The 23,897-nt window shown below is 37.7% G+C and overlaps 1 protein-coding gene and 2 pseudogenes across 4 annotated transcripts; all 3 read right to left on the bottom strand.

Moving 5' to 3' along the window:
- Positions 1–855: 855 nt before the first annotated feature.
- On the bottom strand, positions 856–6,637 carry LOC143549002 (malonyl-coenzyme A:anthocyanin 3-O-glucoside-6''-O-malonyltransferase-like; annotated as a pseudogene).
- Positions 6,638–9,010: 2,373 nt separating this feature from the next.
- On the bottom strand, positions 9,011–13,929 carry LOC143549001 (G-type lectin S-receptor-like serine/threonine-protein kinase RKS1). Of its 3 annotated transcripts, XR_013138060.1 has the most exons (8): positions 12,464–13,929; positions 11,186–11,311; positions 10,563–10,756; positions 10,267–10,477; positions 9,924–10,161; positions 9,692–9,839; positions 9,149–9,603; positions 9,011–9,046 (listed from the first exon to the last, which is right to left on the bottom strand). XR_013138060.1 is itself a non-coding variant. In XM_077040021.1 (7 exons), the coding sequence occupies exons 1-7, from the start codon at positions 13,755–13,757 to the stop codon at positions 9,289–9,291; spliced, it is 2,526 nt and encodes an 841-aa protein (XP_076896136.1). In that variant the 5' UTR covers positions 13,758–13,929; the 3' UTR covers positions 9,096–9,288. The 3 variants fall into 3 exon arrangements, 2 of the variants coding, with proteins under 2 accessions (XP_076896136.1, XP_076896137.1); XM_077040021.1 differs by lacking the exon at positions 9,011–9,046 and having other exon boundaries at positions 9,096–9,603; XM_077040022.1 differs by lacking the exons at positions 9,011–9,046; positions 9,149–9,603 and having other exon boundaries at positions 9,690–9,839; positions 9,920–10,161.
- A 3,991-nt stretch (positions 13,930–17,920) lies between these two features.
- Positions 17,921–21,538, bottom strand: LOC143548983 (G-type lectin S-receptor-like serine/threonine-protein kinase RKS1; annotated as a pseudogene). Its single transcript, XR_013138056.1, has 7 exons — positions 20,254–21,538; positions 19,835–19,960; positions 19,192–19,385; positions 18,892–19,102; positions 18,559–18,796; positions 18,326–18,473; positions 17,921–18,235 (listed from the first exon to the last, which is right to left on the bottom strand). The product of XR_013138056.1 is annotated as a G-type lectin S-receptor-like serine/threonine-protein kinase RKS1 (transcript).
- Between the last annotated feature and the right edge of the window lie 2,359 nt (positions 21,539–23,897).

Below are 23,897 nucleotides of genomic sequence, written 5' to 3'. Positions count from 1 at the left end.
ATGGTGGAGGTAAGGTTTAATTAAGATCGAGCTTTGGATGATAGGAACTCCAATTGATTTATACCCGATCATACCAGAATCAGGTTTCACACCCGGAACCGATTGTTAGAAAAACCCGATTTATGTACTTCTATTATGTAGCGTCTAGTTATCAAAATTAGGTGGGGCGTTTGGGATTCCTTATTTTACCTCCTTATAACATATTTAATGCATAAGTTATAACTTATACCTTATACACTCACAAAACCTAACTTTCTCAAACACCTTATAACTTATAACACATAAGTTATAAGCTATAAGGAGTTAAAATAAGGAATCCCAAACACCCCCTTAGACAGTCGAACTGAGAGGAGCCAACAAATGGCCGTAAATGCAAGTGGATCAGAAGATGACTTAGGTTCCGAGCCCAATATACTAGAACTGGTTTGTGGGCCTGAAGAATGTGAATAAGTTGGGCTATGACAATCTGAAAATGGGGCTGCTGGACAGGAGGGTGACATCGGCTAATTTCTAGACACCTGATTTTCTTCCTTCGCTGGCTTCCTTCATTACATGGTCCTTTAGCAGTTCCCTCTTTGGGTCCAATGATCTTTCGCATTTAGGACTTGCAAATAATTGCGTTAGGATTCTATTAGTCGCGGACTATTAGGAACAAACATGTTAAAAGTTGAGACCGTCAGCAGCCAATTCTTTAGTTAGGACCGGCAACAATATATCAAAAGATAATATGCTGGGATTAATAAAAACAACACACCCTTTTTTTCTTTTTTCTTTTTTTTTTGGCTTATTTAAACCCACAATATTGAACAAGCTAGAAAAATACATAAATCAAAACGAAAACATTTTAATGAAAGTTTAAATGTAGGGTTCTAGTCCAAGGTTGAAGATACGCACAATCAAGAACGATTTGATAACGGAAACACAAACGAGTACACAATATTTAGGGTAAACTCACGTATTATTATAATCAAGAAATTACACAAAACTTGAATACAATAATCCTTCTCACTTATACAATAACCCTAACATGGCTATGTATTTATAGGGATACCCTAGCTTGGTTAACAAGTAGTTACCAAATATAAAAGCCCAATTGTAACCCCATAAACCCATTACATCATTAATGAGTTCCGTAGGCCCAATAGGTCCAAACCGGTCACCGACATGTGACGGGCCTAGTAATATGAAAATTACCAACAATCATCCCCTAATTTCCGACTCGAAACTAGGAGATCTTTAACACCGAGCAGTCTTCTCATCTCGTCAAACTTGATTCTTGCAAGTGCTTTCGTAAGAATATCAGCTCGTTGTTCCTTGCCACTAATGTGCTCCACCGCTAACTCCTTCCGCTCCACGCATTCCCGTATATAGTGAAATCGGGACTTTATGTGCTTGCTCCGACTATGAAAAACGGGATTTTTAACCAAGGCAATCGCCGATGTGTTATCAATCTTTAACACCACTTCTTTAAATTTCCTTCCGGTCAATTCCGCCAACAATTCACCTAACCATTCGGCTTGTCCCGCAGCTGAGCTCGCCGCCATGTATTCCGCCTCACATGATGAAAGCGCTACGGTGCATTGCTTCTGTGAGCACCAAGAAATCGGGGCTCCCCCATAATAAAACACATGACCGGTTGTGCTTCTTCCATCATCTTCATCAATGTTATGGCTACTATCACTGTATCCAATCAACTCCTTTGATCCACCTCGTTTATACCTGATCCCCATCCAACAGTTCCTTGAATAAACTGAAGAATTTGTTTAATTACTGCCAAGTGAGACTTCTTTGGAGTTTGCATATATCTACTAACCATGCCAACCGAAAATGCCAAATCAGGTCGAGTGTTTAACAAGTAACGAAGACACCCAACCAACTTTCGGTACTCCGTTGCATCTGCATCAACATCATCCTCGGCTTTAGACAATTTAACATGAGGATCTATGGGTACACTTTTAGGATAACAATCCTCCATCCCGGCTTCTTTCAATAACCTTCGAGCATAAGCACTTTGATGGATTTGAATCTCATTCTCCAACTGTGAGACTTCGATTCCGAGATAGTAAGTGAGCATTCCCAAATCAGACATTTCAAACTTCTTGGACATCGCAAGTTTGAACTAACTAATGTGATCGTTGTTCGAACCTGTAACGACCAAATCATCGACATACACGCCGACAATAATAATATCGGTTCCAATCAATCTCCGATACACCGCTTGTTCATTCGAACACCTCACAAATTTCAAATCTGTAAGAATTCCGTCAAGCTTGGTATTCCACGCTCGTGGTGCTTGCCTCAAACCGTATAAAGCCTTGGTTAGCTTATAGACCTTGTTTTCCTCCCCGGGTTGAACGAACCCATCTGGTTGAGAAACAAAGACCTCTTCTTGTAGCTCCCCATGTAAAAATGCCGACTTTACATCCAAATGATGTAATTCCCATCCCTCGGTAGCTGCAATGGCAATGAGCATGCGTACAGTTTCAAGTCTCGCCACCGGAGCAAAGACTTCGTCAAAATCAACTCCGGGTTGTTGCACATAACCCTTTGTCACGAGTCTTGCTTTATATTTATTAATCGAACCATCTGCATTTCTTTTCACTTTGAAAACCCACTTCAATCCGATAGCTTTAGCCCCTCTCGGTAACTCGGTCAACTTCCATGTTTTGTTTCGTTTAATGGATTCAAGTTTCGTTTGAATAGCCTTTATCCATTCCGGTTTGGATTTTGCTTCACCAAATTTCCTCGGTTCACCTTCTCCTAACAAAAGAAGTTCAATGTCCTCCACTTCCGAACATAGGACATAATCATTGAACTTAACCGGTGCGATCGGAACACGTGTAGATCTTCTCAGGTTACTTTCTGGTTCAATAAGTGCTGCTGTCGCTAAACCATTTGCTGCTGGTGTCGCTAAACTGGATGCTGATGTCGCTAAACTTGTTGCTGAGTTGGAATTAGCGACCAGAGTGTCAGATGCTGTCGCTAAAGGTGCTGATGGGCTGTCTGAATTAGCGACAGAAGTGGTCGCTGATTCTGTTGCTGAATTTGGCGACAAAGCTGAATTTTCGTCGCTAATGATGTTGCTTCCCATAGGCTCGGTTACAACTTGCCCAACTCCGGTATCAATAACCCCATTCCAATCAACCCAAAATAAACCCGGTGCTAGCTCCGTTTCTTCATTGGTTTGACCCGAATTAGACCAAACCCATGTCTTCTTCTCGTCAAAAACCACATCACGAGCTATCACAACCTTCTGGGTCTTCGGATCGAACAACCGGTAAGCTTTGGACCCGGTCTCGACTCCGATATGCACTAAAATTCTCGAACGATCATCGAGCTTTTTCAAGTGAGTGCCCATTATCTTTGCATACACCACACAACCGAATACTTTTAAATGAGCAATATTCGGTTTCTTTTCTTTCAACATCTCATATGGCGTCTTCTCTTTTAGGGCACGAGTAGGAATCCGATTCTCGATGTACGTGGCATGTCGGATTGCCTCACCCCATAAGTAATTCGGAACACCCATTGCTTTTAACATACTCCGTGTCATCTCCAATAAGGTTCGGTTCCGTCTTTCAACCACCCCGTTTTGTTGAGGTGTGCATGGTGTCGTTAGATGTCTTTGAATGCCTTCCATGTCAGAAAACTGATTGAACTCATGTGAGGTAAACTCACCACCTCGGTCGGTACGAAACGTCTTGATCTTTTTCCCGACATCACTTTCAACCAATTCCTTAAACTTCTTGAAAGCTTCAAACGCCTCATCTTTAGCCTTCAACAAATACGTCCAAACAAATCGTGAGTAATCATCGATTAAAACAAAAACGTACCTGTTACCCGCTATTGTCGGAGGGGTAATCGGTCCACACAAATCACCGTGCACAAGTTCTAGGGCTCGAGTTGCCCTAAACGCCGTCGAATTAGGAAAGGATTGCCTCGTTTGCATCCCGACCAAACAAGATTCACATAACTTGTTTTCATGGGAAACGCCACGCATCCCTTCAACCATCTCCCTCCTAGCCATTAGTTTTATTGACTCAAAGTTCAAGTGGCCAAGCCTAGCATGCCACAACCAACTTGTTTCTTCAATTCGGCTAAGTAAACTAACCGGTTTACCAATATTTAATTATATCCGGTATAGCCGATTAGGGGAACGAGTCACCTTCATCAATAACCTACCTTGCCCATCATGCATCGTAAGGTAGTTATCTTTTATATGAATATCACACCCGTGTTCCGAGGCTTGACCGAGACTAATGATATTGCTACGAAGACTCGGTATAAAATAAACATCCGTAAGCAAACGATGTTCACCACTTTTAGCCTCAAATAAAATCGACCATTTACCGCTTATATCAACATAAGAGTCATCCCCAAACTTAACCTTTCCCTTGACACGATTGTTAAGTTCAGAAAAGAAAGACTTGTTACCCGTCATATGGTTACTTGCGCCGTTGTCTAAGTACCATTCATCAACATCTTTGGACTCGTAGTTTTCGGGTATAACCTTCTTTTCATTCAAGAACACCGTTTCCTGAACACTCTTAATCATAAACAATGATGGATCCCTTGTCTCGGACGCTTCAGCTAACTTTTCTTCGCCTTTAACTTTCTGTTTTCGGTTGGGCACTTATGGACAAAGTGTCCAAACTCATCACATCGATAACATTGACCTTTGAGAGGTCCCGGGTTTTGCCCTTATGCTCACGGTTTTCCCGGTTCATGGCGTTTTATTGATGACCGCGGTTTTGACTCGACCCGCGGCCACCATGTCCTCGCCCTCCTCCACGTCCACGACCTCCACGAGTGGACTCACGATCATTGTATCGACTACTTGAGGATTCAGACCTTTGAAACATAAGCTTACCTTGGGTTTCGGAATGCATGTCTTCTTCCCGAATCCGCTCCTCGTATGCTTTTAAAGTCCCACCATGTCTTCAAACCCAACAGTTTTGAGATCCAAAGTTTGTTCAAGAGACGCGACAATTTGAATAAACTTACTTCGGGGTAGACTTGAAATGAACTTCTTTCAAGTCTTGAATACAACAATATTTAGGGTAAACTCACGTATTATTATAATCAAGAAACCACACAAAACTCGAATACAATAATCCCTCTCACTTATACAATAACCCTAACATGACTATGTATTTATAGGGATACCCTAGCTTGGTTAACAAGTAGTTACCAAATATAAAAGCCCAATTGTAACCCCATAAACCCATTACATCATTAATGAGTTCCATAGGCCCAATAGGTCCAACCCGGTCACCGACATGTGACGTGCCTAGTAATATGGAAATTACCAACACACAAAAGCGTCCATCTGTGTATCCTTAAGGCAAATGCCTATCTCGAAATCTTGGTCGGATTCTTTGCCGGCATCAATAGATATGGATGCACCATAATCGAGCGAAATACTTTCAAACGTTTTGGGTTTCCCCCATCCGAAATCGATGTCATAAAGCTTGAGCTTTGGTATTCCAGCGATCGCTATCAGTGTTGTTGGTATGCCGTCAGAGAACAAATCTTGCAACGGGAGTTTATCGTTTATAATTGCATCTTTATCTGTTAGAAATTTGTGTAGGTTCTCTCCGATTAACTTAGCAGCAGTTATTAATCCTTCGTTTCCCGTTAAAAAAGTTGTATTTGCGACCAGTATACATCCACTGATACAGTTGCCAAAGTAGGCCGATGGAATGGGTGGATCCATACGTGTCCTACAATTGATGGGAACACCAAGTGCATGGCGCTCATCGTTGCGTGCGTGTGCGAGACAACATCATATATAAGCACATGTAACCGTAAAAGATGAAACACGTGGTAATGTTGGTAGTTTGGTCAAAACCCATGTCTTTAACTTGTCAATGAAGGTTCGTGTCATGACAAACGTAGCTCGAACTTTATCGCTTGGACCGAAAAGTTTTGGTAGTTGGTAATCTTGATTGAAAGCTTCAAGCTTAATGTCATCCAGATATGATTCATCTTGTTTAGGATATTTAATCAGCCTTTCATAAATAGGCAAAGTTCCATTAGCTAAAAATGACTCATCTGTGCCGCAACGAGCAATGGATGTCCACGCCTTCAAGAAACTAAACTGAGTGGTAGCATCAACAAGGCTATGGTGAATATTCATTCCAATAGATATACCACAGTTTGGAAACAAGGTAACTTGAAGGGAGAACACGGGGATCTTAACGAAATCAGATATTTTAGGACAGGAGTCTCCGAGTAAAGGTATAAGATGGTAAAACTCATCGCAATTTCGAGGATGGAATCCCGTAAGATGATTGAAATCAAGATTGCATTCCGCAAACGTAACCCTGACAGAATCACCTTCCACATATCGAATTTTGGGTTTTTTGGAACGATCAGGAAACACGATTAAATTACCCGCGTAAGGGTAGAAATGTTTAAGGGTGATTGATATCGAGTGTTTAAGATTGGGAACGATAGTTTTAGTGAATTGAAGTGTATTGATGGGAAGATCATAGAAGAATAGAAAATGAATAGGCGACCGCTGAAGGTATAAGATATCAAAGAACATCAGTGGCAGCTACGCATTGCTTACTGTGGCCGGAGGTGGTGATACTCGGGACTCTTGGACAACACTCAAGATGGGAAGGGAAGCCATCTAGTTGAAGCTAATGTCGTTAATTGAGTGAAGTAATTATAAGCTTAAATGTTTTTTATAGGACTAGATCAAAGTAGTTCTACTGTTCAATTCAATTTAGGTGAACAATTTAAAGTAAGAAACGTGCAAGGACTTTGTCGATTAATAGACTAGAAGGTTTTGGAGGTTTATAATCATAGTTGAAATTTGAATTTTCGTTTGGAGAGACGGGTACGTAAGTGGTGAACTTAATGCTCAACATTTATAACAAAATTTGCGTTTTCAGATGATTTATGATTTTATAAATATTACTTCATCTAATTCCCGATGCTCATGCCATTTCCTCATATTTTTAGGCACTGCCGTTTGCGGCTGCGACTGATGCTCGGTTGAAGATCACGACTCCGACTTTGATGGTTTAGGTGTGGAGGAGTATCGGTGAATCTATGTTTTTAATGCATGTATTATGGCTTTAATGTACTCTATCCGTCCCGGTCAAAATGTCTTAGTTTGAAAATCAAAAAGCTTAAGGTAGAATAAATTATTGTTTTCTTTGCTTACAAAATGACAATAATGCCCTTAGAAATTGGGTACATCAATATTGTTTATTAATGTTAGTTGTGTGTTTAAGGGTAAACTTGGAAATTGACTAATAATTTTTGAAAGTGGACATTTGTAGTGAGACAAATAAAAAAGGAAATGTAGACACTTTTAATGGGACGGAGAGAGTATGTTTTATGGTTTGTTATGAATTTAGGGATTTAATGTATGTTTCATATATGGTTTGTGATGAAAGATGCCTTTTTTATATTAATCAACTTTTAAGTTTTAATTGTAAAAATACCTTTTTTCTTGTTTGCTCATATCCTTCTTGGCTTAAAATAAATAAAATAAAATAAAAGCAAAGAAAGTTAACACTTTAATTAACATTAACAATTTGCGAGTACTAACACGAATTTTTAATAAAATAATGCCAACCCCCTCCCCCCGTCTAATTATATTGGACTTTCTAACATAATTAAAAAGATGTGTGTATTGTTTTGTTTCTTGCTAAATTAAAAATAATAACATAATCTGTTTTATAAAAAAATATTAAAAAGATGCATACATCTAAAATAACTAGATGGTTCGGTGTAACAAATGCGTACATCTTTATTCGTTGAATTACTAATGTGTTCTTTAAACAATTTAGTACATGAATGCATTTATTTTTCTCAACCTAAAAATCTAACTCATTCATTCATCTTTAAACCACCCATGATAATAGTAACTTGAAAGAACCCATAGGGTAAAAGAAAACTGATGTGACTATGCTTTTTCATAACTTTCCATTGATAATTGCAACTTAATTCTCTTATATTTCCATCGTTAAGGGAAACTTGTCAGAAAATTCCATTGTTAAAGGAAACTTGTTAGAAATTTCCATTGATAATGACAACTTGGGCATAAATTTCCGTTACTAATGGCAACTTCACAAAATCTTGGCTGAATTACGGTGACTTAAACATTCTTAATAATTAGAGTCTTACATTCTCTGACCAACCCTATGGGTTCCTTCAAGTTACTATTATTAATGGAGATTGTATTATTTTTGAAAACTTTTCAACCCTAAACATAGTTGTGAAAATAATTTCTCAAATAACATTACTTCTGAAAAAAAAAAAAAAACTCCTTCAACCAATTACAACCGAAAACATGAGACCCCAACATTAAACAACCTCCAATTGGTCTCCTATGGCCCGATTAATAATTAGAACGAAGACGAAGTAGTTGTTGATTCATGTCGCCGGCTTCCTCTTCTCCAGCCGTTGTCGTTACACTCGTTATGTTCTCAATAACATGTTCTAATAAAAAAATATTTACGTTCGGTCCTTGTGGTGTATCTCCTTTCGTGTTGGCCCCAAAGTATCGCGGTTAGACTTTTCACAATGACAATTGGGTCCTTAATTCTAACTCTTTAAACGCGGCAACGCCATGTCATAAACAAAAACCCGTCAATAATATTCGTTAAGTAACTTAATGTCAAGAATCGGGATGTTACATATCGGTTGTGATTAAAGCTAAATTACGATTTTAGGTGGTGAAGAACGACCCAACAAACTCGACATAACCATGCACCTTGAAGCACCATAACAGTGTTCCAACCCTAGCCATATGGATCTGTGTAGCAACAATATAGTGGGATGCATTTTGTCCTATGTAAATCTAAAGCAGTTTTTTATTGAGAATCAAAAGATGCTATTTACAGACAAGGATTTATGATAAAAGTATAAAACTATATATACCATGACTCTTTTCTTGTCTTTAATTCATAGCTTCAGATACATTACTTAAAAACTTAATACGAAAGAGCTATATTAAATCTATGCTAGCTTAAAGAATACGAAATATATGAAAGATTGTAAACTGGAAACTGAAAGCAGCCATTAACTTAATAAGACACAGAATAACTTGACCAGCTAAAAACAAAAGCCACTAACTTAGCTCCACGACCTGGCTTTAGCCCATCAAGATTAACCTACCATTTCTAACCAATTACAGACATATTGTACAAACTATTGGAAAAGCTACTTACAGACAACTTCATTCAAGATGCTCAGCGGACATGACATATTAATTGTTTTACATGCCTCGTTTATCGCTCAAGAAATTGATTATAAGATACTTTGAAATTATCGGGCATGGAGGATGGTGATGGTCTCATTGTCAACTGAGCCAACACCACAACTACCTGATGCTGATGGCAAGTCCCTACCATAATTCAATTGTCTAAAGATGAATGCTGGCTGATTAGGAGAAGGAAGCATTGCTTCACGATTACTCAACATAAAAGCTACGTCGGTCATTGTAGGTCGATCACTAGCCAGTTCTTGAACACACAATATTCCGACATGGATGCATAAAAGAACCTCATGAGCATCAAATGAATCTCCTAACGATGAGTCGACTACTTCCAAAGCTTTATCTTGCTTCCACAAATCCCAAACCTAACAACAATGCTAGTTATGATAAAGTTTGTTTGGTTGGTTGAATAATCAACAAAATACATGTGACAAAAGTTAGTTATTTACTCACATGCCCGATCAAATTTAGTGATTTCTCCTTGTAGAAACTGTTGTTTTTCCTACCACCAATTATCTCCATAACTAGAACTCCAAAGCTAAAAACATCAGACTTGACTGAAAAAAGGCCTTCCATTGCATACTCCGGAGACATATAGCCACTAAAATCATATTAATATACCATCGTTAGATAAATGGAACAAGTTAAGCTTAAGTTGTGTTATAGATATAAGAATTACACCTACTATGTTCCAACAACTCTGCGTGTTTTTGCTTCGTCCTCATCCGCTCCAAAGATATTTGCCAATCCGAAATCAGAAATTTTAGGGTTTAAATTTGTATCTAGCAAAACATTGCTTGCCTTTAGATCCCTGTGGATAATCTTTAGCCTAGAATCATGATGAAGATACAACAGTCCACGAGCAATCCCTTGAATGATTTGGAATCGTTTCTTCCAATCTAAAAGAAAAGCCCTTTCTTGATCTAAAGTTGGACCATTTCATTATAATATATTAGAGTTTGAGAAAAATAATTCAGAAATTGAAGTAGTTGGCATTTAAGAACTTAATTGTAGGTTAGAGAACAAACCGAAGATAAAAGAATCCAAGCCTTTGTTTGGTAAGTATTCGTAAACTAACATCTTTTCTTCCTTATGGAAACAATATCCCAAAAGCCGAACTAGGTTTCTATGTTGAAGTTTCGCTATCAACTTTACTTCATTTTTGAATTCTTGCATCCCTTGATCTGAACTTTGCGATAATCTTTTGATAGCAATTTCTTGCCCGTTTAGTAGTGTACCCTAAGTAAATCATTCTTTATTAGCTAACAACAATTATAAATAACCACATAGGCCATGATCATTACCGAGATTGACAAGACACTACCTTATAAACGGAGCCAAATCCACCTTCTCCAAGCTTGTTTAAGGGAGAAAAGTTATCGGTTGCTACAACTATTGTGCCCAAATCAAACACATCCAAATCAACATTTTTGCCAATATCCTTCTCCATGTTAGGCTCTTCCAAGGTTTTCAAGTTATTCTTGAAATTGAACCCAGTTTCGCCTTCATTTCGGTTGGCTGCATCAACCCATAGTAGTGAAAACTAGTATATTAATGCTTATATGTGAGTTTCATTCTTTTTCTTGGAGCATAAGTCCAAACTATAATTAACCATTAAACTGGACTGACCCAGAAAACAGGCCAGACCGGGGAAAACAAGCTATCTCGTTTTCGGTATATTATAGTTTGATCAGAATTTACTCCTTTTTAGGTGCACCAGTACTGCTTGATTCATGTTTTGTGGACAGAATGCTACCAACTTAAGTTTTCATACAACAAAATGTAGCGTTCAAGTGCTATATATGTTTTATGCTGTATTCAAATCATTAGATATTTGATTATCTGTGCTTCCAGTTTAAGATTGGTTTAAACCAATTATAAAGAACTATATGAGCAGAATGTAATCAAACTAAACGAGAAAGGTAGCATAAATAAAATTTGACATACCATTTTTCTTCCTTACGTAATAGTAAATGAAGATGCACAAAACAAACCCTGCTGCAATCATTGGCATCCCAAATTCCAGAAATCGGGTTTTATGAGATTTATTTGGCCTCTTTGATGAATACTTGGCTGAAATATAATATCATGAATTCTTGATAAGAGCTTATTTTACTTCCAAATAATATCGTCACAGATTATTATAATGTGATTACGTATCCTTAGCAACAACTCTTTATGTTAAAATAACTCTTGAAAATATTTCACGTTATCGTCACTTGGTCATAATTAGTGCATCCATGGTAGTTAACCAGAAAATTAAAGATGACATGAACTCATGACGACCAAGTTATCATTAAAGAATTAGGAGTAAATTACATAGATCGTCTTTGTGTTTTGAGCAATATAATAGGTTTAGCTGGCTTTAGGGCTTAGGCTTGGCTTAGCCGGCTAACGAAGATCCTCAGACGTTACCTAAGCCGGCATTTATTAGGTGGCTACAATCTATGTGACATGGCCGACAAACTATGTGGATTGGTAGGCTAAATTTAGCCTGACATGCATGTGTCGCTCAATGATTGATCAGGTGTCTCCCACAATACGTTTTATGACTTTCAGGCTAAATTTAGCCTCACACACTGCCTAAGCCTATTAGAGGGGACGGGGTGGAGCGTGGTGGCATCCCATCTAGCGTGATGGCCTCACAAACACCGCCGCCGGTGCCCCCATCTAGCGTGATGGGGGTTTTTGCGTGATGGCCATCACGCGGTGATTTCTCACAAAACCCAACGCGCACACACACAGGGACGATCATTGAGTGATGGAATTTAGTGGGGGTGGTGTTAGTGTGATGGATTTTGGTATACATACATACATAGTTACATATATATATACACACACATATATATATATATATATATATATATATATATATATATATATATATATATATATGTAACTATGTATGTATGTATACCAAAATCCATCACACTAACACCACCCCCACTAAATTCCATCACTAGTGATGAAATGTGGTGGGGTGAGGTGTCACCATACCATTGGGTGTGGTGGATGATGGATTTGAAACCACCCCCTTCCCCTTAGTCTTGGCGTGGTGAGCTCTGATCGGCCTAGAAAGGAAATTCTAGAAAGAAGTGGGTTAAATTTCAACAGCTATTTTGAAAACTTTAGAGTCAAAGTTGACTACTTTGGTAATTTGTCCTAAAAGCAATGGTCCGTCATTAAAATAAAATAATAATAATTATAAAAACATCGATGGCGTACCTAATTCATTAGCATCAACCCGAATATAAAAAGACTGGCCCCCATTTGAAAATGTCATTGTATCGTTCATGTCCCCATGCCACTTAATACAACCTCCATCGTTGGGCCCTTTACTAATATCGGCAAGTGCATATCCCATGCACGTACAATCCCTCAAGCACAACCCTTCACACGCTTTTAATCCCAAAGTCATGTTCACGCGTGCTGTGGATGTATCTGGTAACTTAGCATTGGCTAACTCAACGAACCCGTCTCCAGTCTTGCATATCTGTGTTCCAACCTTTCTTTTACACCCTTTGTAAGCGTCCCCTATGTACCAGTCTTGTCGGGACTGTAGTGATTGTGGCTCGTATCCAGGAAGGCAATCACACTCAAAAGTAGCCGATTTATTCGGATCACAAAACCCAAAAGGGCCACAATGGTTATAGCCATCACACTGGTCTTTTGGAGCCGACCAGAACCCGATCCACTTATTATCTGCCTCATTCCAAATTAGCCTCAAAAAGGTTCCAGAATCTGTAACGACAAATCTAGTTAATATAGATGAGTTGCTCACATGGTAAAAAAGCACAACCTCCTTATCATTGTTTATGAAAGCAGGATGCATGATAGGATCATTCACCATTAGCGGTATGCCACTGAATCCAAGACCCGTCCATGAGCCGGCACGCCAAATAGCTGTCATACCTTTAACCAAGATCATCTGAGGTGAACTATCAAACACTATTTTCAAGGAATAATCACCCACGCTGGGATTCCCAGTAGATTTCCAAGATGTAATCACCCTGTTCAAACCTGTTTTCCTATCTAACCCAATCTTCATGCCTGGAATAAACGTATTTGAAGGGTGATCAAAGCTTTGCCATGAATAAGCGTTTTTGTTGAAGCTTTGAAACAACACCAAATTCCCTGAATCCAGCAACTGAGCTGCGGAAACAGCATTCGCCACACCGGAAATGTTGGTTGACCAGAACACAAAACTTTGATTTATTTCGTGTAGGATGAGGTTCCCGGTTTCATCAACAGATAGGATACCGGACGAGTTGGTGATTGGACGGTCTCTATTGGCAACCCAAACTACATTTTGCTCTGAAATCTTGTTATACCAGATACCCACGTATCTGTCGCTGGAATTTACGGGGCTAAAAAAACCAAGAGCAAAAGTTTCTCCAATAGAGACCAAAATATCTCCATCCTTAACTGGTCGGGTGAGTGTGATGGTGTCGATACAAGCGCAAAACCCGAAGACCAGAAAGATTAACAAAGATACCAGAATTCTTCTTTCTTGAAACATGTTCTCTTTCGTTTTCTTATCAGATGCTTTTATGTCTGTTTGATGTTCAAAAGAAACAATGTATGGGAACCGTGATTAAATATCAAAGAATGTGCTTGGATGCTGGTCATAAAAAGGTGTTAGGCTTAATAATGGTTAGCGTATAGCTGGCTGGGTCAATGGACCAATCTCTGAATGCAATTAGTTAAAATCTTATCTCCATATTATATATATAAGTTGGTTGTGGCTCATTGGTAAAGCACTCACTTTACAAGTGAGAGGTAGGGGATCAAATCTTACTACCACCAACTTATATGGGAGATATGAGGGATGACCCTGGCTTGCCAAGGTTCGAGTCCTGATCTCACCCGGTTTTACCGGCTCCTCGCTGTCGTGCCGTTTGGCGGGCGTGAGGGTCGGGTTTTATCCGGTGAATCCCTCAACAGGTGGACCGCTAGGGGCTCCGTCCATCCGAACTAGTGGCCGGCTCGGCTACCTTTAGCCAGTGGGGGCGCGTACGGCGTACCCGGCGTTACTTAGTTGGCCGTTCAAATAAAAATTATACATATATATAGCTTTCAAACAATGTGGCCCAAATTATTCACTAACTTAGGAAAAACACATCCAATAAATAAAACGGAGAATTATTAAAGTGAACATATGAGTATGAATAGTTAACTTACTAAAAATGATCATTAACTTTTCAAGTACTCCTTCATAATAACTTGTACTTTAACTCTTTAAGTGCATCAATGTCGGACAACTGTAATTGTTTTTTCATACACGCTGAACCCGACCTCCACGTGTCTAACCACCGTTGGAAACATGAGTGGCGACATAGCACCCATGGCACAAATGCTTCGCCATGTTTGTCAGTCAATGTGCAAACATCGGTATGGTCATTAGCTTATGTTTTTACTCATTTTCGGTTTTGGTATTTTTGATACGAGTACCGGTACCATACCGAGTAAGGAACTGACACCTACCAAAAAACATCGACATTGATGCCGATCGAATAACATTCGTACTGACACTGATAGTTAAGCACATGTATCGGTAGCAGTACTATTTATTTTATAGTTTTTCGGTTTAAGTATAAGTCGGTTTCAGTATATATTGTTTCACTACCATTTCCAAACCAGTACCATAATGCAATAATCTATACAATACGTACTCGGTTTGTGTTTTTATTATTTTTTGTTTCGGTATCTATATCATTTCTATTCCCTTTAATGTATCTTCAACAATATTTTTAGCATTTATAATTATTTTTATATTTGTTTACGTATAATTAAATATGTAGAATACCTTTTGTCTAATAATGTAACTTTATGCCATTTAGTTACTTCATATATACCAAGAAATGAAACACATATATCCTCCACATAAGTTGGTACATACCCTTGAAATTTTGTAGAGGTCGCAAACATTCAACTATTCAAGCAATTCCACTATAAATTGAAATCTTCAAGAAGTGGACTGATTCTTGTTGAGTGTTATTACCCGTGCTATTGAGACTAGATAAAGTCGTCAAATTATTGTAGAGTGTCATGCCATCAGTTTGTTGCATCAATGTCATTAAGACTGGATTTGATCGCTAGCTATTAATATGGATAGCGAGCCTTAATAGAAATAGACTTTTTCTCCACTCTATAAATTGAAAACCTTTAATGCTGTCTAAATCTTGTTGAGTGTCATCATCAATGTTATTAAGATTCTTAGACTAGATTTTTGAACAGTTAGTCGAATCAAATTAGACAGGGAGCTGAACCCATATGAATTGAACTTCCACGAGTTGGACCGCCCCGTTTTTTGTGAGTGGCAGTTGAACCACTGACTAGGTTTTGTGTTTTTTGCGAGTGGCTGTTGTATTACTCGAAACCCATTATTCACCTGCCTTCTTTCATTTTTCTCTTGCGGCGAACACTAGCCTCTAAGAAAACTCTTAGAAACCCCGGTTGTCGCTAGGGTGCAAATGGTGCCGGGTACCAATACTGAAACAAGCATTTCGCTACTCGTATAGCCGAATAGGTACCAAGTTTTTAAGAAATTCGAGATCGGTACATGTATTTACCGAATTTTGTCTATGGGACCCGTATTTAAGAAAGTCGTGATCGGGAAATTCTGGATCGGTATCGATATGGTATCAAACTCATTCCTAGCTTCACACACCATCATGATCTCTAAATTCCTTCTGCCACAAAAGCCCTCTTTCGACTTTTTATCCCCAGCCTCCGTAGGTTTAATCCCACGTTTTTCCTTTTTTTCAGCCCACAAAAGCCCACACACACTTTCAGCCCATGTTTCCAGCTCAAACTCTCAAAGTGGCCACCGCCTTTTGATGATGCGTTGTGGGCTTTTCATTTTACTTCTGGGCTGTCAAATAAATCGACCAAAACTAAAAACAAACAATTGCTTAATCCATATTGGTTAATTCACTTTTAGCAAATTCAATTGTTGTTAATTGCTTGTATTTTACTTATCTCGATGATTTCTGCTAAACATCAAAATCAAATTATGGTACAATAATATAAGATTACAATCACATACATATTGTTCAAACTATTGGAAAAGCAAATTACAAACAACTTTCATTCAAGATGTTCAATAGACGTGACATATTATTAATTGTGTTACAAGGATCGAGAAATTAATTATAGGATATTATGATATTATCGGACATAGAGGATAGTAATGGTCTTATCATCGACGGAGTTAACACCGCTACTTGCTGATGTAGATGGTAAGTGTACCATAGTTATGTTGTTTAAAGATGAATGCTCGCTTATTCAGAGTAGGAAGTATTGTTTCATGATTATTTAATATAAAAGCTATGCCAAACATTGTAGGTCGATCACTAGCTGATTCTTGAATACACAAGAACCCGACATGGATGCATAAAAGAACTTCACGAGCATTAAATAAATCTCCTAAAGATGGGTTGACCACTTCCAAAGCTTTGTCTTATTCCCATAAATCCCAAACCTAACAACGATCTTGATTATGATAAAGTTTATCTGATGGGTTGAATAATCAAAAAAAATGTGATAGAAATGAGTCATCTACTTATATAGTTACATGCCCAATCAAATTAAGTGATTTGTCCTTATAGAACTTGTTTTTCCAACCACTAATTATCTCCGTAACTAGAACTCCAAATCTAAAAACATCATATTTAATTGAAAAAAGGGCCTTCCAATGCATACTTCGGAGACAAATAGCCACTACAGTCATATTATGTCATCATTAGATAAATGAACAAATTAAAGTTGAGTTATAGAATGATGAACTACACATACTATGTTCCAACAACTATACGTGTTCTTTCATTATGGTACAGAAATAAAGCTAAATAATAAACTCGTTAAATTGACGTGTTTAAAATGAAAACTAATAAAATAATAGAAAGTATTACAGAAATAACACATAAAATCTTCAAATAGTCGAGGCTCAGTCTAAAGTCTACACCACTCCATCGATGGGTTTTAAACTTGCAACCTCAATTTGTTTAACATCAAAATGAAAGCATAACATAACAAAACTAATAAAATATTATGGCACTAACCCATGAAAATTTATCAATATACATAAGTATGAGATATTCTGAAATTAGCGAGCATGAAGGATGATGATGGGTTCATTATCGAGGGAACCCCCTGATGGTGAGTTCCTGCTATAATTTAGGGATTGTTGATCAGGAGAAAGAAGCGTTGTTTCATGATTACTCAACATAAAATCTAGCCATTCATTGTACATTGTAGACCGATCACTAGCCAATTCTTCAACACACAAGATACCAACATAGATACATAAACTAAAAGAACTATACGGGCATCAAATGAGTCTCCTAAAGATAATTTAACTATTAGCAAAGCTTTGTTTTATTTCCACGTATACCCAACCTAAAAATGATGTGGATGATGATAAAAAAAGATATTTAGGGGATGAATAGTCATATACACACATATATATAACATTAATTTAGTTACATGCCCTGCCAAATTGAGTTCGATCTCCACGTATAAACTGGTTTTCCTTCCACTGATTAGGTACAACGTTGCAACCAATTACATTGATATTGTACAAACTATTAGACAAACATGATACGATACACCTGTTTTTCGTGCTACACGGCTTTAATACTAGTGTCTTGTTCAAGAGATTAATTATGTGATCTTGTGAAATTATCGAGCATGAGGTATGGTGATGGTCTCATCGTCAACGGAGCCAACACCACAACTACATGATGCTGATGGTAAGTCCTTACCACAATTCAATTGTCTAAAGATGAATGTTGGCTGATTACGAGAAGGAAGCATTGCTTCACGATTACTCAACATAAAAGCTACGTCGGTCATTGTAGGTCGATCATTAGCTAATTCTTGAATACATAAGATCCCGACATGGATACATAAAAGAACTTCACGAGCATCAAAAGAATCTCCTAAAGAGGAGTCAACTACCATCAAAGCTTTATCTTGTTCCCACAAATCCCAAACCTAGAAATGATGCTGACTATGAAAACTATGTTTGGTGGGATGAATAATAAAAAAAAAAAAAAGAATACATGACAAAATGTAGTTACTTACGTGGCCGATCAAGTTAACTGACTTCTCCTTATAGTAACTAGTGTTTTTCCTACTACTGATTATCTCTAGGACAAGAATTCCGAAGCTAAAAACATCATATTTCACTGAAAACAAGCCTTGCATTGCGTACTCCGGGGACATATAACCGCTACAATCATATTATGGCATAGTTAGTTAAGTGAAACAAATGAAAACTTATCTATGTTTCATATAAAGCAAAGAGCTATGCATACTATGTTCCGACAACTCTACAAGTTTTAGCTTCTTCTTCATCCCCTCCAAAGATTTTTGCCATTCCAAAATCAGAAATTTTTGGGTTTAAATTTGTATCTAGCAAAACATTGCTTGCTTTTAGATCCCTATGGATTATCCTGAGCCTAGAGTCGTGATGAAGATATAGTAGTCCACGAACAATCCCTTGTATGATCTGGAACCGTTTCTTCCCATCTAAAAGAGAAGCCTTTTCTTGATCTAAGACACCATTCAATTGGATATTTAGAATTCATAAACTTCAGTAAATTAATTAGTTGAATTTTGAGAACTTAATTGTCGGTGAGAAAACAAACCGAAGATGAACGAATCCAAGCCTTTGTTAGGTAAGTATTCGTAAACTAACATCTTTTCTTCATTAAGGAAACAATATCCCAAAAGCCGGACAAGATTCCTGTGTTGAAGTTTCGCAATCAATGTGACTTCGTTCTTGAATTCCTGCATTCCTTGACCTGAACTTTGTGATAATCTTTTGATAGCGATTTCTTGCCCATTTAGTAACTTACCCTATGTAATTTCATTTTGTTAGTAAAAAAAGCAAATATATTTAAACGCAAATTAAGGCCACAATCATTGCCAAGATCGATGAACACTACCTTATAAACTGAGCCAAATCCACCCTCTCCAAGCTTGTTTAAAGGAGAAAAGTTATTCGTGGCTGCAGCTATTGTATTCAAATCAAACACATCTAAATCCACTGTTTTGCCAATATCCTTCTCTATGGGAGACGCTTCCAAGGTTTTCAAGCTATTTGTTAAACTAGGCCCAACTCCACCTTCATTTCGCTTAGCTATATCAAACAATTATATGAGCAAAAACTAGTTTATTATACATTTATGTGACTTTCATTCTTCTTATTGGAGCATAAGTTGGAGACCTAAACCATGAAACTGGACTCACCCAGCCAACAATTCAAACCAAAAAAAAACCTTTTATTGGTTTATGTGGTTTTAGGTATAGTATGGTCTGATCACAAATAACTATGAAACACATAGGAAAATGTTAATTTGTATCGCAAATGCGTAAGAAAAGTTTTTGCCATACAAGTTTAGGAAAGATTTATCCAAATAAGTTTTCCACTACAGATTATCCAATGAAATCATTTTTGTCGAAAGTATGTCGCCATTGAAATTTTCTACGCATTTTCAACGAATAGAAACGACTTAATCTTCAAGTTGTGGAATAAACGCTTTGTAAGCCAAATATGACTTGATTAATAGTAGACAGATTTTGACATACCATTTTGCTTCCTTCTGTAACAAATCATCAAGGTACACAAGAGTAACCCAGTTGCTACTATTATTGGCATCCCGAGTACAAGAAATAGGTTATGCGTTTTATTTAGCCCCTTTGATGAGTACTTGGCTGAAATACAGTCACAGGAAAGATTATGCCAACTGATATAAGCGTATCTTACTTCTAGATAATATCGTCATTGGAAAAAAAAATGGGAATCTTGTAAGTTATGAAGTTCGTATTACTTGCATTTGATTCACCTCACTTACAACCAGTCGACCCATTGATTCACCTAGGCAAAACGGGTTAAACTGGTAGTGTATGGGTAGACACAAACTTATGTCAGTGTATCCGAGTTAGTGTTGAAATCTTTGATGCATTTTAAAATAAAACGATTCAAAACCAAAATATAGGTTACGCACCTAATTCAGCTGCATCAACCCGTACATAAAAAGACTGCCCCCTATCTGAAAACTTCCTCGTATCAAACATGTCCCCATACCATGTAATACAACCTCCATCCCCGTCATCTTTACTAATATCAGCTAGTGCATACCCGACGCATGTGCAATTCCTCAAGCACAACTCTTCGCACGCTTTTAATCCCAAACTCATATTCACACGTGCCGTAGATGTGTCTGGCACCTTAACATGTGTCAACTCAACGAACCCCTCTCCGGTCTTGCAAATCTGTGCTCCAACCTTTCTCTTACACCCTTTGGAACCATCCCTTATGTACCAGTCCTCTGGTGATAGTGGCTCGTATCCAGGAAGGCAATCACACTCAAAAGTTATTGATGCGTATGGATCACAAAAGCCAAAAGGACCACAATGGTTATAGCCATCACATTGGTCTTTTGGGGCTGACCAGAACCCAATCCACTTACGGTCTGCCTCGTTCCAAGTAAGCCTCTCCGCGGTTCCATAATCAGTAATGACCAATCTAGTGAAAATGGACGAGTTGCGGGCATAGTAAACGATAGTCACCTCATCGTTGTTGTTTACATAAGTCACATTAAAAATGTAATCTGGCGGCAACCCAGGAACACCGCTCCACCCGTGACCTGTCCATGACCCGGCCCGCCAAATTCTTGTCATACCTCTAGACAGGAATAACTGAGGTGACCCAACAAACTCCATTTTATATGAATACTCTCCAACACCAGGATTCCCACTAGACTTCCAAGATGTAACCCCCGATTCAAACCTATTTTCCTATCTAAACCTAGCTTCATACTCGGAAGATACATATTTGAAGGGTGATGAAAGCTTTGCCATGAATAACCCTCTTTGTTTAGACCTTGAAACAACATCAAATTCCCTGTATCCAACAGCTGAGCCGAAGAGACATTATTCACCCCTCCGGAAACGTTGGTTGACCAATACACAAAACTTTGATCTTCTTCATGAAGGATGAGGTTCCCGGTTTGATCAACGGATAGGATACCGGATGAGTTGGTGATGGGACGGTCTCTATTGGCAACCCAAACTACAGTTTGCTCAGAAACCTTGTTATACCAAATACCCACGTATCTGTCGGTGGAGTTTGCAGGGCTAAAAAATCCAAGAGCAAAATTTTCTCCATTTGAGACCAAAATATCCCCATCCTTAACTGGTCGAGTGAGTGTGATGGTGTCGAAAGAAGCGCAGAATGGGAATATCAGACAAATTAGCATAGATACTAGAATGCCTCTTTCTCGATGCATGTTCGATTAATTCTCTTTGGTTTTTCCTATCGGATGCTTTTTTTCTCCCCTACATACATACTATATATAAAAATCTCACCTACCCATAAATTGAATGAATTAGGATGTGACATTGTGAAAGATGAAGCGCAAAGAGTAGAAAGGGAGGTGTATTTATGAAGAGGAGAAAAGATTAGAGAGTTAACCAAGGGAATGAAGGGACAAGCTTTTTTTTTTTACTGCAAACTAATCTACTTCTAAATACACCTATAAACAACCTATACCAGCGTCTCGTCGGATTTAAACCCATCAGCTCTTGGATAATCTTAAAAACACATCAGTCTCTATATATATCAACCCAAATCTTATATTATTTTCCACATAAATCTTAAATATATCTTTCTCTTAGTTTTATATATTTCTCAATGGATTCAACTCCTTGCAGTTCTTGCAAGCCGGTTCAAGCTGAAACAAGCGCCAAGATCAACCCCGACTCAACCCGCAAAATCAACCACAATTATTTCCATAATTCCATGGCTGCACACAAATTCAACCCCAATTTCAACATTCTTTACCAACTTAATAAATATTGCACAATAACTTCCGTCAAAAGTCTAGACATTAATTCGTAGTACTCTAGATAAATTGTACAAACAACTCAATAATTAGCACCAAACAAACACTGACATATCGATAACTAAACGAAAACGAACCAACTTTGTTCTTTGGGCGGGTGACTTAAACGATAACGAAAATGAACCAGCATTTTGTTTGGTAATTAGAAAGAGTTGGACATAATCAATTAATTTAAAAGCATCCAAACGACTTACAATTCAGTGGGAGGTAAGATTGCAACAAGCTGCGCCACAACCCTCTTTTGGATAGTAAACTATATGTAAATTGTTATCAAACCACGGAAGTCCATTGGAAACTAAATAAAACAAAACCTAAACCAATTATGTCAAGTTAACTATTTACGAAAGGCTGGGGTGTCGAAATACATTGTCTCCGATGAATTAGCTGTCAGTAACTAGGTCGGACAAACAATTGGAATCAAACATGAAAAACTTTGGCATGAGACATTAATGGGTCCCTAATCACTGACCTATCATTGACGGACATTAGACCCACTACTAGAAAAAGAGATGTTTTTCAACAACTGAATTCGTAGGAAATTTGTTGGAAAATCCAGTTTCTAACAATTTTCCAACAAAAAAGTTAAAAAAGTTACGTTGGAAAAACACATGCTTGAAAATCGTTTTCAACCATTTTCCAACATTTTTTCTTACAAAATTGCTACAAAACATGTGGTTGTAAACTTCTTACAACTTTCCTACAAAAACTATTTTGACTTAACATAATGTTTATTAGATAATATTGTAGCAAAGTTGGAGCATAATTATTTTATTGGAAATCTGTTGGAACTACTTGTCGTAGGAAATTTATAGGAATGTTTTGTGGGAAAATGACTTGTTTTCTAGTAGTGACCATTTTCGACGATTATGACATCTTGTTATTTTCACAAGATGACCTCTAATGGAGGTCAAATTTATTTAGTCATTCAAGATGACCTATGTCGGAGGTCAAGTTGATTTAACCATTCTATATGCATGACCTATGGTGGAGATAAAGTTTAATTTAGATCGACCTTTGGAGTTGTAGAGAAACCAAGCTAAACTAGTTACCGGTACAAACTAATATGTAGGCAGTATGCTAGTATTTAACCACACATGGAAGAGTTTTTTAATGGGAATACTAAAACCAACAAAAAAAAAACGGTTACCTAAACCGGGCCCGGTTTTACCCGAGCCCGAAACCAGTTTCTAACCGATTCCCAAGAAACCTGTTACTACCCGGTTCAACCCAGCAGTTACAAACCGCTTTGTAGTGTTGAGCACCAAATCTTTAACAACCTAAAAATGGGCCTGCTGGACAGGAGGGTAGAGGTGAACAAACGGTTTAAAACTCAAAGCCGGTTTGGGTTGAAACCGGTTCGGTTTTGGTCAACAAAAGTCAAAACCAGTTTATGATCGGTTTTGATTCAGGTTGACTGGTTTCTTGACCAGGTTACATCGGTTTTGGTTCGGGCCGTTAAATACATTTTTGAAATCATTTGAAATTTTAATTACTTGATTTGGTTTCGTAAAATATATTTTTAATAGTAGTAGTTGATTTATTGAAATAATTAAAGTTTTATATTTAAATTAGTTAATGCTAATATATCAAATCCTTTGTTTAATTTGATGTTATTGAATCAATAATTTCAGAAATTTATAACTAAATAAATTCAATTTTTGTTTTGATTTAAATAAAGATAAAAGTAACAAAAAAAAAAGAAATGAACATTGTTAAATGAAGTAATCTATTATTCTTCAATTCTG

The sequence above is a fragment of the Bidens hawaiensis genome, unplaced genomic scaffold (assembly GCF_021521415.1).
Source record: "Bidens hawaiensis isolate Kalapana, Puna unplaced genomic scaffold, B.hawaiensis_p1.1 tig00015346_1, whole genome shotgun sequence".
NCBI lineage: Eukaryota > Viridiplantae > Streptophyta > Magnoliopsida > Asterales > Asteraceae > Bidens > Bidens hawaiensis.
Note: the sequence above shows the minus strand (reverse complement) of the source record. Positions and strands in the feature narration are given on the sequence as shown.